The 15,635-nt window shown below is 37.5% G+C and overlaps 1 protein-coding gene across 2 annotated transcripts; it reads left to right on the forward strand.

Moving 5' to 3' along the window:
- The first annotated feature begins 1,214 nt into the window (after window positions 1–1,214).
- amacr (alpha-methylacyl-CoA racemase) lies at window positions 1,215–14,941 on the forward strand. Of its 2 annotated transcripts, none has more exons than XM_055052528.1 (6): window positions 1,215–1,542; window positions 2,496–2,755; window positions 2,849–2,992; window positions 4,241–4,401; window positions 13,034–13,220; window positions 14,303–14,941. In XM_055052528.1, the coding sequence occupies exons 2-6, from the start codon at window positions 2,509–2,511 to the stop codon at window positions 14,710–14,712; spliced, it is 1,149 nt and encodes a 382-aa protein (XP_054908503.1). In that variant the 5' UTR covers window positions 1,215–1,542; window positions 2,496–2,508; the 3' UTR covers window positions 14,713–14,941. The 2 variants fall into 2 exon arrangements, with proteins under 2 accessions (XP_054908503.1, XP_054908504.1); XM_055052529.1 differs by having other exon boundaries at window positions 2,499–2,755.
- Window positions 14,942–15,635: the final 694 nt, after the last annotated feature.

Raw genomic sequence — 15,635 nt, forward strand, 5'->3', positions numbered from 1 at the left:
ATATTCCTTCCTCAGGGAATTAAACAAAAACAAGCAACCATAACTCAGATTCAGAGTTATAACATGCAAAACATAATTGCATTGGTTCTAAGCCCTTCAATATTGCAAAATAAAAAATAAAAGACAATGAGCTAAAGTTTACAACACCCATTTCAAAATAAAATGTCGTTTGGTAGGGGTCAGAGAAGATCTGTGCCTTCCTTTGACAACATGGTCTGTTTTGGTCCTTGTGTTGTGATAAAGCCTGTCAGCCTTTTAGTTGCGCACTGTTAAACATTTGTGAGGATTCTGATGTGAATGTTGACATAAATGATCTCCAACTGCTTGCTGTCTGTCTTCCTGATTTTGTAATCCTATTTCCATGATACGACACTCTCTGATCCTCACTGATGTAGACTGAGTCTGAATCCCAGGGCTCAGGGATTTGTCATTACCATTACAACACAAACAGCATCATCAACAGCAAGGGACACGGCAGAAAGGCGTGGTAAAGATGTGGCAAAGTTTTTTTTTAAAAAAAGGATCAACTTTAAAGTGACAGATGAGACCAAATCTGAACTTTCAAGGCAACATGTGCCATATATGGAGGAAAACTAACACTTCACTGAACAAACACTCACGACTGGTAAGAGTCATTTTCAGCAGAACAAGAAAGATGACCAGAATGAATGAGAAGATGGATTGAAATGCAAAGCAAACCTGGAAGAAAGCATCTCCGAAGAAGCAAAAAAGTGTTGGATGGAGGCTCCCTGTCCAGTAGGAGAAAGACCAAACACCTACATGGCAAAGACAATCTGTGACTTGAGAACCGCTGTGTACAGATGCTCTACATTCAATCTGACTGAGTTCAAGACAGTTTCTGAGGAAAATGGGTAATGATTCTAGGCTCTAGATGTGCAATGCTTTAACACAAAAGATTTACAAAACATCACATCTTTCACACCATGTTGTGATAAAGTTTGTCAGCAGCAAGTGTATTTGCAGGACAAGAAGCTTCTACTGGATAACCAAACAAATGTAAGCTACACTTTTCATGTTTTAACTGTCTAAAAGAACAAAGCAAGTTTCTTCATAATGATGCATAATTTTGATCTTATTTATCGAAATTAATAAATTATGAATGGATTAAACAACGAAAAAAAAAAACGACATTTCCCAGATGGCCATAGCAAAACAACGCGATGACGTCAGACGCCACCAGGAAGTTTATTCATGAATCTCATCGCCTTTACACCGCAGCGGGACCTGGAAGTTGCGGGACCAGGCGGAGTTACCGTTCCCCGCATAAGACGGGGTAAACTCCTGCTAAAGAGTCCCTGAGGCGGGATTTTATGCTTAAACCACGCATGTCTATCTGCAATTACTGAATGCCAGCCGCACTGTAGGCTCCACTGTCTGTAGTTTACTTGACTTTGAGCCTATGAGCCAGCGGCTCCTCTGTTGTTCACTCCGCTGTTCAAACAGCTAAATTCAGTCTCAAGATAAAGGAGCCGGTCATTCTGAGCCGAGTCTCCAGCTGTTTGGTGTTCAGAGCTGACTGAGGTGAGCTTTTATTCAAACACGTCATTTGCATGAGCAGATTCTGCAGAGACATATCTTGTTTTGTTTTTTCGTTGGCATTGTAACACAGAAGTTACTGTTTAACGTTATAATTTACTGTGTTGCAGGTATGCGGGTTATTTTGAGAAATCATAACTCCTTTTCATACCCACCTGTTGTTCCAACATTGTCATTTCACCTCAGCTTATTTTTCTTAGTAGCTAGTTTTTTAGTGCATTATAGTGAAGCCTTAAATCACAACTCCCATTAACTTGAGATGCATATTATTTACTAAAAGTATTAGACCCAATTTCCATAGAAACAGGGTTTAAACTGCACGTACTAAATTGTATATACATACAATTTATGTACATACTAAATTGTTTTATAAGAGGCTGAAACTGTGGAACAGTTGCAGTAATTGGATAAATAAACCAAAGTAAGTACATTCATATTTTTTTTTTTATTTTTTTGACACTGTGCAAAAACAGTACTGTTAAAGTAAGGAAATTATTATTATTATTGTATTTTTTTTGCGTCCAGCTGGACTGGAGCTGCTCTCACAATATGCAACTAACCAAAAAGGACTTTGTTATGCAGCGTCTGACAATGTATCATACCGCAATGGCAAAAGGCTCTGAGTTTGAATTTAATGAGCTCAACATGTAATCTCAGGAGAAAGGCAAAATTGTACTGTTGAATAAAAATAGCCTAAAGCATAATTAGGCTGTTTTGCAGTCAGTCAGTAAGTTTTTTTGTCTAAGTATCTGTTGATCTTTTTTGAAAAATGGCCTGAATTACATTATTTGGAAAAAAGAGAACATAATGATGGGCTTAGTGAGAATAACACTCAATATTATTGATTGCGTCTTGCTTGTGACATTTTGTTTTTAATACTAACATAACTCATTCATTATCTTATATAAACTGAGATCTATATGTGTAAATTAACTCAGCAGTCATAAACCCATGGCACTGTCGGGAGTGAAAGTCATCGAGTTGGCAGGTCTGGCCCCTGCACCGTTCTGTGGCATGATCCTGGCAGACTTTGGAGCCAAGGTGATCCGTGTGGACCGCACCAAGGTTTTCTCAACTCTGGACACTCAAGCTCGCGGGAAACAGTCCCTTGCCCTCAACCTGAAAATGCCACAGGGTGTGGCTTTGCTCAGGCGGCTCTGTGTTCAGTCAGATGTTGTCCTTGAGCCCTATCGCAAAGGTCAGAACTGAGTCTGTGAAAAGATAGGGGGAACGCTTTTGAGTGACTGCTAATGTGTCTTTAACGAATAATGGTTATTATTCTTATTTGAAGGTGTTATGGAAAAACTGGGCCTTGGTCCAAGTGAATTACATAAAGAAAATCCTCGTCTGATCTACGCTCGGTTGACGGGATATGGCCAGAGTGGGCGTTACGCTTCTGCAGCTGGACATGACATCAACTACCTCGCCATGTCAGGTAAAGACTGGTTGGAAAACCTGTAAATAATATGGTCATATTAGTTTGTTGCAAAAGTTTTAATTCCAAATTTCTTTTTGTTTTGATTCTAAGCGCCAGAATATTAATTGAAACATGCAGGATTTCTGATGACCGTCAGAGTTTTTCTTTGAACCTTGGATCCTCTTCCACTCACTTCCAATGTAGTCGTGATCAGAGTAATGTCATATAAATTCATTTGAGTCATTTTCTTGTCTTTGACTTTCTTATAAATGATGCAGAGACCCAGTTTTGTTCCCACTACGGTTATATTGAAGGATGTATGATGCTGGGGGTCTGTTTCTCCTTCCAAAGCTTTTGAAACCTTGTTAAAATATAAATTTGTCTTATATACAAAGGTAATAAAATAAACCTCAAAATTAAATTAAAAGGGTGATTATGAGGCTTAAGACATATGGCCAAACCAGAAATGGTTAATCAAATTCAAAATAAACATTTCTTCATAGCCTTGTCAGTCCTCAGACATAAATCCCATTAAAAACCGGCAGGGTGAGCTGAGGAGAGTTTGGACTCTGGGTGAACTACCAAGGGTGTCCAATGAAGAATTACCAGAGATTCCTCTGCCTTTGTACTTTAAGCTTGTAATATTTTGTGGGTGAACACTGTGTGGTGCCTTTCAAATGAACGCTGCAGTTGTTCATCAGCCCCGTCTCTGTTTTGTAGCACACAGATTGAGTTCAGCTGTGACTAAAAGATCATTTTAGGGTACAAACCGAAGTGGAGTGCTGTTTTGTAGCCCCGATGATAGGTCCATTATCTTTGGTAACAGAAAAATTCATTCATATCTTAAAATACAACAAACAAGTTTGAATAAATGCACAAATAAATACCTGCTCAAATTATATTTTAAAAATAAATCAGGATTAGATTATTAGGATTGAAGACTTTGTAGCAATTCTGTTTGACATTTGTGTATGGCCTTTCCTATGCGGCATCCAAAGCAAATATTACAAAGAAACTTTGAAAATCCTTTTGCAATTACAGTTATGCTTTTATTATTGTTCAAGGTGCTTTGCGATACGAGAGCAATAGCAGTGCAGCAAAAGGAGCAGAAAGTCTCACACAAAGTCCAGGTTCTTTCATAAGCATTTGTGCAGTGAATTCCTCCACATCAGTGAAAAACTTCTAAACAATATCTTGTTTCTGATCTAAATTGGTCCTTAGTGTGCTGTAAGTTTTATCTAAAGAGTTTGTTTAATGTCCATACAGGCCTTTTGTCCCAACTGGGTCGGAGTGGAGAGAAGCCCTACGCGCCTTTGAATCTGGTTGCAGATTTTGCCGGTGGTGGTCTTACTTGTGCTCTGGGGATCGTCTTAGCCCTGCTGGAGCGTACAAAGTCGGGAAAGGGACAGATCATTGACGCTAGCATGGTAAGAAACCCTATGATTTTTAGAACAAGTTTCCATTTACTTATATGTCTCCTGACTGCAGTCACTGCTTTAGGGCAAAATACACTTAGGAAACCTTAGAACCACAATACAGGTGAGATACAGTTCAGAAAATTCAACCAGAAAGTGATCAGACACAATAAAGGATCATATATTCTTCAGATGACTTTTGGACAGGATGCAGAACTAATTGTCTCTTCTGTCTCTGTGATGTGATCTGTTGACATCAACAAGCACAAAATGTTTTCTGCACTGCTGCAAGTTGGGGCTCTTCTGTGTCGTAAAGTCCCAATTAGCATCGATGGGTGAAGTTGGACAGCTCATGGTGGAGTTACTTAGAAAAGCCCATCAGAGTCTCAGAAGGCAGAACATCTTTAAATGAAGCCCAATGGGAGGGAGGTTATGATGCACATTCAATGCAGCTGACATATTAATGGCTTTAGAAAGAGCTGATTTGAAACAAACATATTGAGCTTCTTTGCAAAGTAGATTTAATACATATATCTATAAGTCAGCCACATATTTCCGTTTAATTACAGCATCTGATTTCTTATGTTCCACCCTTGTTCTGAATTGGGTTTAATTTTATTAAAGCTAAGAGACAAATATTCTCCAGGCTAGGATTGCGGCTCTTATTAGTGTTTCATTGATGCGATGAAATATTTTAATTAATCAGTTTGACTTCTGCCTGAAAATTGATCACAATGGGACTTAAGCTCTTGTTTTCTGAATGCAGATTTCTCTGTGGTGTGGATGTCTGCATGTCGGAAGCACCAATCTTTTACAAAATTTTAGGGAATTGTTTTTGTCAGTGTTTCTGTGTGAAACATTGAAAGATGAATAAAACCAATCTGTAGATGGATCCTCATTGTGGCAGAACCAGCAGGGTATTGAAACTGAAGAACAGCTGCAATGGAAGATAAGGCAAATAAACAGAGCAAAAATAAAACACCTGTCCTAAAATCTTGTAGGAGAGGAGTCCTTGCAGAAACCCAGCAGTCCACACATAAATGAGACCCCAAAGGGTTGTCCTTGCAAGAGAGATGTTTTGTGCATAGCTGGAAAACAAAGTTTTTGCCTTCTGCAGACAAAGTGCTTTGTGTTTTGGTATCTTCAATTTGTAGCTGCGCCTTTACCTTTGGGGGGCTGGGATTTGCTAAAGTTCAGACAAGCTCAACAAATTGATGTGAATCTTTCAGGTTCTGCATTCCAGTTTGTTCTACAAAGTGGAAATAAGACAAACCTGCTGTTTATTGTAAGCGGGTCAATGTTATTGACTTATAATCACTTTCGATCAGCTAAACACAGCTTCTTAAATAGTTTAAGACAGCAACCCAATAAAGTGCTTGCCTGAATTCAGACTGGTGCAGGATTGATATTAATGTGTGTGGCATTATATATAAATAATATGATCTAATTCATTCTTCTTTAAATGACAAAGAAAAAAAAGTTCTACTGTAGCTGGATTGATATACATTAAAACAGTGATTTTTACCAGCTGCGGCTCTAAAGCTGCATGCCGTTAATAAGAATGATGAATGCTGTTCTTTTAGTTGCACGTCACAGCCGTGTTGGGATGTGGTGGCCATCCACCACCAGTGCACTACTGCGTCCATCTGGACCATTCAGGGTTGCACAGCAGTCATCAGTGGACAAGTCTGTTTGAAAATAAATCTTTGTGTACGGCTGAGCCCACTGCCACCGTTTCCGCTTGTGAGCTCTGGTTAGGGGGCCCAATAGTCGGTTCATGCACCGCAAGCCTCTGAAGGATCCTCCACCTTGAGGTTCCAGAGGCACCAGCAGCTTCAGATTACCGTTTTTAACAGCTGCTCTCTTAAAATGTAATCTTTATGACTCTTAAATCCAATCTGCACAATAATTTGGAACACAGTGTGTATAGCTAACCAACCCCATCCAGATTAGAAACCTTTCAGAGGTGATGGACTTGAAGTGCTTTCCAGTACCTTCAGTTTTCTTATTTGTTATGACATTGCTGCTTTTAAGTGTGCTTCAGCTCCAAGTGGCCCAAGCACAAAGCCGTCTCTAAAGCTATACCATTAAAGCGTGCAGCAAGAGGAGTCTAATGTTTTTCCTGTTAGACGTAAATGCAGCCAAGTGAAGAGGCTGGCAGCCAGCAAGGATGTACCATCCAGACATAAATCAGCAGGGCTGTTTATTCATCCACTTCACATCTCTGTCAGGTAATTTTCAGACAAGGCACCATTTGTAAAGCCTTTCAGGCTGATGTGGTACAGTTCTCTGTGTAAAACAGACAAGAGTGGGACAAGCTGCAGTGATTCAGGTGACAGGATGAGATTTAGCTGGAAGGTTTGTCAGCTGATGGTCTGAATCATTGTGGTTGTGTGGGTGGCTCTGTCAGAGAGGGAGCTGTGTTGCTGAGAATGTAGTTACTGAAAATATTCATTTATTTTCTTGAAATGAGCAGTGGAAATTGAAGTGCCTGGAGGACATGCGAAAGAGGCTTTTTTTCATCCATTATTGTCTCATTTTCAGGATTTTTTTTTTGTGTGTGATTTGAGTATTAAATTGAACCTAAAATGGCCTCGTGGGTCAGTGCTGAGTGTGGGAAGTGTTTACTCAAGAGATCAGAAAGTTGTTTTTAATGTGTAAAGCTTTTACAGCCTTTATCATGTGGGGGTGGGTGTGTGTGTGTGTGTTCGGAACTTATTCACTGTTATCTGTTGACACCTGGCTGTACCGATGAAGCCTTGGTATATTTACCAACCGTTCCAGTGTAAATCATGCTTCCTATAAAAAAAAGAGAAAGCCACAGTATAATTTGCTCTATTTGTTTTCAAACAATATACTCTTCAACACAATCACATGGTTCTTGTGCCCCTGTTACACCATCTGTCAGGAAAATAGAAATTTAAATAGTGAGTGTCCCAACTCACTATTGGGTCATGTTGTTGTCATTGTCAGAGAAACATAGCAGGAGACACTGTCTGCTGAAGCTGATATTTGGCTTCTGCCAACATTAAATCTAAAAGTTGTTTTACTATTGAGTGGATGTGGAATGCTACTTGAACTTGGAGACTGAGGGACATTGATTTTTCTTTCTTTCTTTTTCTTTTTTGTTTTCAAACAGATTAAAACTTAATTCTTGTGAAAACACAAACTGAATTTTTGTGAAAAAGCAAGAACTAAAATCACAATAAATCAACTGGATAAACTTTAACTGAATAATTTTGTGTTCATTCCACATTCTTTAAAACATACACACAAACATGTATTTGTCTGTGTATGTGTGTATGTACATTTTTTAAAACTTTTTTCCATTTAAAAAGAAAACATCTTTGTTTTCCCAAAAGCATAGTCAAAATCTTACTGTCTCCTTCTCACAAGCTCAGTGTCATATGTTATTTTTTTAATATTGTCTCTGTGTGTTTATTTTATTCAGCAGCTTTGGTTATTTTTTTTTATTTTTTACAATCTACTAGCTGTAGAGCTGCTAACTTTGCTCATTTGTTCAGCTTCTTTATGCCTCTGATTCAAATGTGCCCTTAACACATTTCTAGTATAAATTTGCAGTCACAGATTTCTAGCTATGCAATGTCTTTTTCAGTCTTATCTGTTTTCTAGCTCAGAGGTTCTGAATGCTGGCCCTCACGGACCACTTTCTACATGTTTTAGGTCTTTCACTGCTGCCGCACACCGGACTTAAATGAATTTGTGATCAATAGGCAGCCATGAACATTCTGGAGAAGGTAATCCAATCATTTAAATTAGGTACGCAGGAAGGAGAGCCCTGAAGAACAGGATTAAGGATCACCTTCTGAAAACGGTTGTCGGAAAGTCCTTCACTTTATCGGCAGTCTGAGTTTCTAAAAGATCAACTGATCTCCTCTCCAACAAATCATTTCTGGGTTTGAGTTGTCAGTGGGGCATAGACATTTTCCTGGTTTAAAAAAAAAGAAAGAAAGAAAGAAAAATGTAGTTTTTATGTGAACAAAAACTTTGCTCCATCTGCAAAGAAAAGAAAAAGGTAAAATCCATATTGGAATCTCGAGAGAGAGAGACATAGGCCTCAAACTGAAGGTTTTTTGTTTGTTTTTTTTCTCAGCCTTTAGAGTCCCTTAACTCAAAGATAATCATAAATCACTGAGCGGACCTCAAAAGAACTGTGCATACAAATTAATCCCAGAATCTCACAGAACCAGCGGTTGTTTGAAGCAAGGAGATGCAGAAATCCCAGACACTCTTAGGAAAAAGCCTGATTTTTTTTGTACTTTTTATGTAAATCTAAAATGCCAAAGGTTTCCCTCTTGGTACTTCTTTTTGTTTGTTGAGGGGTGCGGTAGATAAAAAGTAAAGGTGACCTTGCCAGCTCCATTGTTGAGTTAAAGATTAAATTTAACCAGGGATTTGGCTCCTCTGGGGTTTTAGCAGAAGCAGAGATTATGAGTGAAAACTGTTCATTTGTTTGAGCAAAGTTAAATTTTTTTGGACATTCACTAGAGCTCTAATTTAAACTTCACCTACAGGCTGTCAGTGAGGAGAGAAGCGATGGGATTATGGATGCAGACATATTGCTACCAGGATTATACAGGTTCAGGCACTGACCACTTTATTAGGTACAACAGGATCAAGACGTTTAGAGCACGTCATACACTTTTGTTAGGTTAATGATGTGGATATTGGATTTATAATGAACACATACACTCTTTCATTGTGTATGAAACAGTGTATACCCTTCACTTGTTCTGAAGTGCAGTTATTAGATTTCCTAGCTGTCATCTGGCAACAGCGTTTTAGAAGCCTTTAATTGAATATTTTTGGCTCTGGTGATTTATTAATTATCATCATTGTTTTTTTTTTTGTTTGGGTTTTTTTTGCAGAAAATTTATTCTGATTAATTGCAGAGCTGGCTTTGATGAGATTTCACTAATTTGAAAAATTGCTTAATTTGCCGAGTTTAAAACTGTGACTGGAAAGTCACTCATTTGGATGCTTGGCAAAAGTATTCATATGCTTCAAACTTTTCCAAATTTTGTCCATGCCTTGTGGAGCACTTAGGCTTTTTATTATGTAGAGTAGGGCTCTTCCAATCCAGGCACCAAGGCCATCTCATAGGTGTTGCAAATTTTCCGTAATATTTGTACAGTTTCAAGGTAAATTCATTCTCTCAGTTTCTTGTCTGCTTGTCCTCAAAGTTCAATATTAGACGTTTTTAATCAAACCTCTACTAACTCTTGGTAAAAATTACAATTTCGCTTTCTTTAATGGAAGTCTTGCAGGACCTTCTCAACTTGTCAGAATGACTCCTTTAACTGAATGGTAATTTAGCTAACTAATCTTCAGCACATAAATCAAACCTTCAGTGTGTTTATGCTGCATAAATTTGTCATATTTTGTAGACAATATTGAAGACAATGTTATTCATTCTAATAAAAACAAATGTCTTACACATGCTGTGTTGTTTTGCTACTTTGCCAAAGTTTTAATTGGGGAACGGTCATGAAACATTGCACGGTGTAGTAGGACTCCATCATAAACTCTTGAATCTTATTTCCTCATTTCTCTATATACAGTTCTTCATTGTTAGGGTGCAGAACCAGCTGGCATGAACACTTTTGTTAGCGGAACAACCACGTTATTATACTGGCTTTCAGAGTCTCTCCATGAGGCTCCCATCACAGGCTCCAAAAGCGCACACCATCTGCTTCGGAGCTGTCAACTGTGACACATCAGGGCGATACATTTTCTGCTTCATTTTTCATCTTCCAAGCATCTAACAGCAGCAGTATGCTTTCATTCGTCTTGCTTTTCCATTCAGCCTCCCAGTTCAAACCGCTTGCGTCTTTTGAGGCTTCTCTGCACTGGAGTTTATATTACAATTAAATTAAGTGGTTGTGAGGATGTAAACATTTATAACTGGGAGTCTGTGTGGCGTATGTAGCCACATGAGCCCTGTGCACACCTGGAATGAACCGCCTCTTCAATTTTGAAGTTCTCTGCTAATTACCGATTCTGCCCTCTGGGTCACTTTGACACATTTCTGACATTTTTTTTTTTTTTTAAATCAAAGCAAGCTCATTTTTTCTTCCACAGACAGCTTCTTTCTCAGAAAAGTCTTTCAGAGTGATCCCTGTCACTCAAATGTAATATTCAATTAAACTTTTTGTACCATTTTATTGTCTTTTAGTGCAGGATCTCATGTTCTACTATTAATTAGTTTCCAGTCTACTGTTTGTGACAGTATTTCTGCCATTTTTCTGTTTCTTTCCAGACATATAATTTCTACTGTGCAATTCTTTCACATCTTTTGTATCCTTCTGCAAACTATACTTGTGTGATCATTGTGCTTTATAATTTTTTCTCTTCTTGCAATATCTCTCTAAAGAATGGCACCCTGTATATAATTCTGCATATTCTCACAAAACATTTGCTATCTTTTATATGTTATACATATAGTAATCTACTTTGGGGGTTCCTTTTGATTTTATTTTCTTGACTGTTAATAGGAAAAAAAACAAAATAAGAATTAATATATGACTTTTTTTTTTTACATTCTGCAGTTAGAACAAAACCAATAAGAAGAGGAAAACTTAATCCTTGTTTATAAAAATAAATAATCAAGAAGAATGCTGCTAGTTTGTTCCCCACAATCCCTTTTAAATGTTGCACTGATGTTTATTGTTAAGCTTGCAACTTATTTCTGTTATAGTAATGTTGGAAAAATAGTCTATTGTTGTAGATTTTCATGAGAAAATCCATTGTTCTGACATTTCCAAGTGGACCAACAATGAATGTTGAATTAAAATGAAATCAATGCAGCAGGTCATGAATGCAGTAAGAAGAAGAGGGGCACTCAGACATCCATAATTTTACTATTAGTTATAAATTATGCTTTCATGTCCTGTCCTGGACATATTAATGAAATACATTTTAATAGAGAGGGTGAGTAACTGTAGTATGTTGGATGCAAGGAAGAAGCAAACAGAATTCATAAGTTTAGAAAGTCTTTTTTACACACACACACACTGCTTGGAGTCTCATCTTTTTCTTATTCCCAGATGCCTTTTTCATGATGATCAGTAAGCGAAGACTCCACATTCCAAGTTTTATCCTTGCTCTTGTACAAATAAAAAAACACAAAAGCTCAAGTAAATATTTCAAGCACTGGTCTGGGTTTTCCTTTTTCTTTTCTGGTATAGAATAATTGTAAATGCATTGAAAATCTTACCAGCATCAGAGCGGCCTTCTGTTCTTCCAATAGGTTTTCTTTTCATAAAGCAGCAACATGGTCAAAAAAAAAAAACACATTCAATTCTCAAGTTTAAAGTAGCTTTCTTTTTTTTTTCTCATGTTTCAGTCGTCATACAATAGATTTTTTTCCCTTTTAGTTTCAACAAAGCAAAAGGTGCTTTGGGTCACATTAGATTTGAACCTCTAAAAACGCCTTTTGAACAGTAGAGAGATGGGTTCTTGTGTTCCTCATTTGTTCGAACTGCAACATTTGCAAAGAAGGGCACTTTTTGATGAGTTCAGGCAGGGATAATTGATTACCATCAGCAACAATAGTTGTGACAGATATCTTGTCTTCAGCTGCTGCTGTTTTCACTCACCAACATTTTGAAATCTAATGGATGACATTCAAAGCTGGCAGATTTATCAGAGTTGTCAACCATTACTGTTCGATCAAGGTGTTATTTACTGTGGGACGGCAGGATAAGCTTTGACACAGCAGTCTATTGCAAACAACAGATTTTCCACTTGATGATTGAAACAAGATGTCTTCACTTTTTTAAGTCATTTTTATATGCATTGAAAACGGTTTTGGTTTCAAATTAGTGTCTGTTTAATAAGAGCTGTATCAACATACACACATTTTAAAAAAGCCCAATCAAAGTTAAGAACCAAGTGATTTATTTTTTTGTTTGTTTGTTTTACAAGGTAGAATGATTTGATCTTGGAGATGAGTAAAGGTTTTAGGACCATAACTTTTTTTGATTGAAGCAACAAGGTTTTTTTTTCTGAACCCTGTTTTTAAGGACACTGCAAAATATACGAATTCCAGACTTATTTTACAATTTCTGACTGAAAGAGCACCTCTCCTTGTTTCTCTCCATGAATTCCTGCTGACCTTCAGCTGTTTTTTTTTTAAGTAGAATGTCTAAAATGTCAGCCTGCAGACGTACAGTTAGTAGAGACATACACCCCAAATGCCCCAAATGTTTTAAAACGTGTTCTTTGTATTCCAGTTCATAACTGTGTACTTCTTTTTGCTGTGCTGTCACATAAGTTCTTAAAATAAACAAAGTTTGTCTGTTTACTGAAGCCATCCCTGCATGGCAGTGGCAGCATCATGCTGAGGTGAGGCTTTTCTTTAGCAGGTCTTGGGAAAGACAGATGGTGATAAACACCACAATTAGTTTAGACTTTAGAGGGTTAACATTAAGTAAAATGCATTGATATTTGTGGTTGTAATGTGACTCGGTGGTTCTAAATACTTTCTACTTGTGAATTTATGTGAATAGTGCTAAATTATTTTATCATCACTTGCTGCAGACTTTCATGCATCAGTAATTTTTGCAAAAATACATCCTGTAGATTTCCCACAGACAACACCTGTGTTGTCTTTTGTCCTCAGGTGGAAGGAGCAGCGTTTACAGGTTCGTTTTTATGGAAGTCTCGTAAACTTGGTTTGTGGAGTCGCCCTAGGGGAGAAAATTTGTTGGACAGCGGAGCTCCTTTCTATGACACATACAAGACTCTGGATGGAAAATACCTGGCTGTGGGCGCCATAGAAACAGAGTTTTACAACCAGCTGCTTAAAGGTTTGTACTAAAATTACTATTAAGTTTATTCTACAGTAAGGACAAAATGTTGCATCAGTGTTGCAAATGTGCTATTCTGTTGATTTATAATTTCTAGATGGTATTTTAGCTTGTTTCTGTAGGTACTATTTGAAAAACATTCATATTTATATAAAAAAAAGCATGTTATGTTTTACATCATTTATAGACCTTTTTGGGACACCATCGATTTTCAGTAGGATTAAGAACTTTGGAGTTACATGGATCAGAGATTTAACATTTATGTGATCCAGAAATGGATCACATTTCAAAGTCGCTTTTGATTGTTTAGCACCTGAGAACTGTGCAATAAAGTAAAAATAGTATCAATTGCATACCTTATCTTGTACCTTTGGTTAGCCAGTAACCAAGCAGAAGCAATGCCTTTTAAACAATAATAAGAAATCAGAAAAGTGCATCTTGCATCACAGAAAGTGCAAAAGTTTATCTTAGACTTATTCACACTTAATTTGTTTTAACCCCAGAAATGTAATGTGGTTGCTGACCTTTTGATGTGAGAGTGAGCATCATGGTAAGATGAAAAGAGACGTCTGATTCAAAAAGAAGATTTCAGCATTTTGAGTCTGGGAAGGGATTTAAAGACATCTCAAAAGGAATGTAAAACCAGCCATTCCTCGGCCCAGAAAATAGTCTACAAGAAAAGAACATTCAAACTTTGAATTCTAACTGTAAAAGACTTACACATTTATTAATTTTTTTTAGAGAAAACTAAAACAAAATGTCTTGTGAATTGTCATTAGTTTTAAAATACAACAAGCAACATTTTCTTGAAGTTCAGAAGCTTCTTCATACTTTTCCATTAGTGGAAAATAAAAAGCACTTTTCATACATTGGGTAAGAATCCTGGCACAAAGGTTGTTTTCCTACAGTATTATAATTGTTTTATTTTTTATTTCTGTGTCCAAATAATTCAGTTTTGCACAATTTAAAAAGTTAACATTTCAAGGTCCTTGTTTCAGATATTACTTGCTTATTTCTCTGTGCAGTCTTATTTATTTCTGATGGAGTTGCATCAGTTGTTTATTTGTTTGTTTTTCTCTCAGGCTTAGAATTAGACGCTGGAGAGTTGCCTCCTCAGATGAGTTTCAGCGATTGGCCGGAGCTCAAGCAGCTCTTCACAGAGCGCTTCGCCTCAAAGACCCAGGCGGACTGGTTGATGATTTTTGACAGAATCGATGCCTGCGTCACACCTGTGTTGTCTTTTGACGAAGTGAGCTCTCACCCTCACAACCAAGAGAGAGGCTCTTTCATGAAGGACTCCAGCGGGGAGGAGTTCCCCCGGCCAGCTCCGGTTCTGTCTCGGACTCCCGCTGAGCCCTGTCTCGCTTCCGACCCGGCGGTAGGAGAGCACACGGTTGAGGTCCTGCTGGACTACGGCTACACTTCAGCAGAGATAGACGAGCTGTTAGCGGCTGGCGTTGTGCAGTGTAATGCTGGCAAGGCGAAGCTGTAGAAGAAAATAACGAAAGATAAGATAACGAAAGATCTTTGGTGATCAAGCTGGAAAAAAAGGGGGAAATTTTATTTTAGTAATTTCAGTGAAGATGAAAAATTAATTGTTGATTAATTATTGTGTGTAAAACATTAACAAAAGGCAAGGAACAATCTTTTTGTGTTTGAGGCTGAATCTAGGCTGAACTTTCTGATTCAATTGAAAATAAATATGCTATTCTACAGCAATACCTCACTTTTTATTGCCTCTTGCCTTCTGAGTGAGTCGGTCTAAAAGACAGCCACCACTGAAATCACGGCGTCCTGATGGGTGATACATTATCCAGCTCAGGGTCAAAACATGCCAAAAGAGATTTGTGGGCTCGACCTGAAAGACCATAAATCGGCAACAACACAAATAAATAGAAACTTTTTTTTCCTTTTTTTCTTGGTGTTCTCTCTGAGCTTCTAGGTTTGTCATCCTAATGTGTGATGTCCACCTACTCTGTCTGCATTGTGCAGTTGTTCTCGGTATCAGATCTGTTGCAGATTTATTGTCCTCTCAAAACCAATTTAGATATAGGAGACGCTGAACTTCTCCACTGATGTAGGGCCATTGTTAGAGTGGACTGACTGTGCTATATTGAGAAGAATTTATCTGTTTTTTGTTTTTTTTCTGGAGTCGAATTGATTGATTGGATTGATTTTAGAAATTTTTTGATCAGTAATTATTTTCATTAAGAGATGTGTATACATTTTATGATCCGCATCACTTATTTTTGCTAAAGTCACCAGTTTGTTTATACTAATTGAGTGTTTTTAACTCATTGGTGATCCTCATAGAATTACTGTCAGTGTAAAAAAAAAAAGATATCTTTATGTTAATTGTTTGACACCAGAAGTTTAAACTTATACAATGGAGAACATCATAAGTAAAACAAAACT

Source organism: Poeciliopsis prolifica, unplaced genomic scaffold (assembly GCF_027474105.1).
Source record: "Poeciliopsis prolifica strain line A6 unplaced genomic scaffold, Auburn_PproV2 SCAFFOLD035, whole genome shotgun sequence".
Lineage (NCBI taxonomy): Eukaryota > Metazoa > Chordata > Actinopteri > Cyprinodontiformes > Poeciliidae > Poeciliopsis > Poeciliopsis prolifica.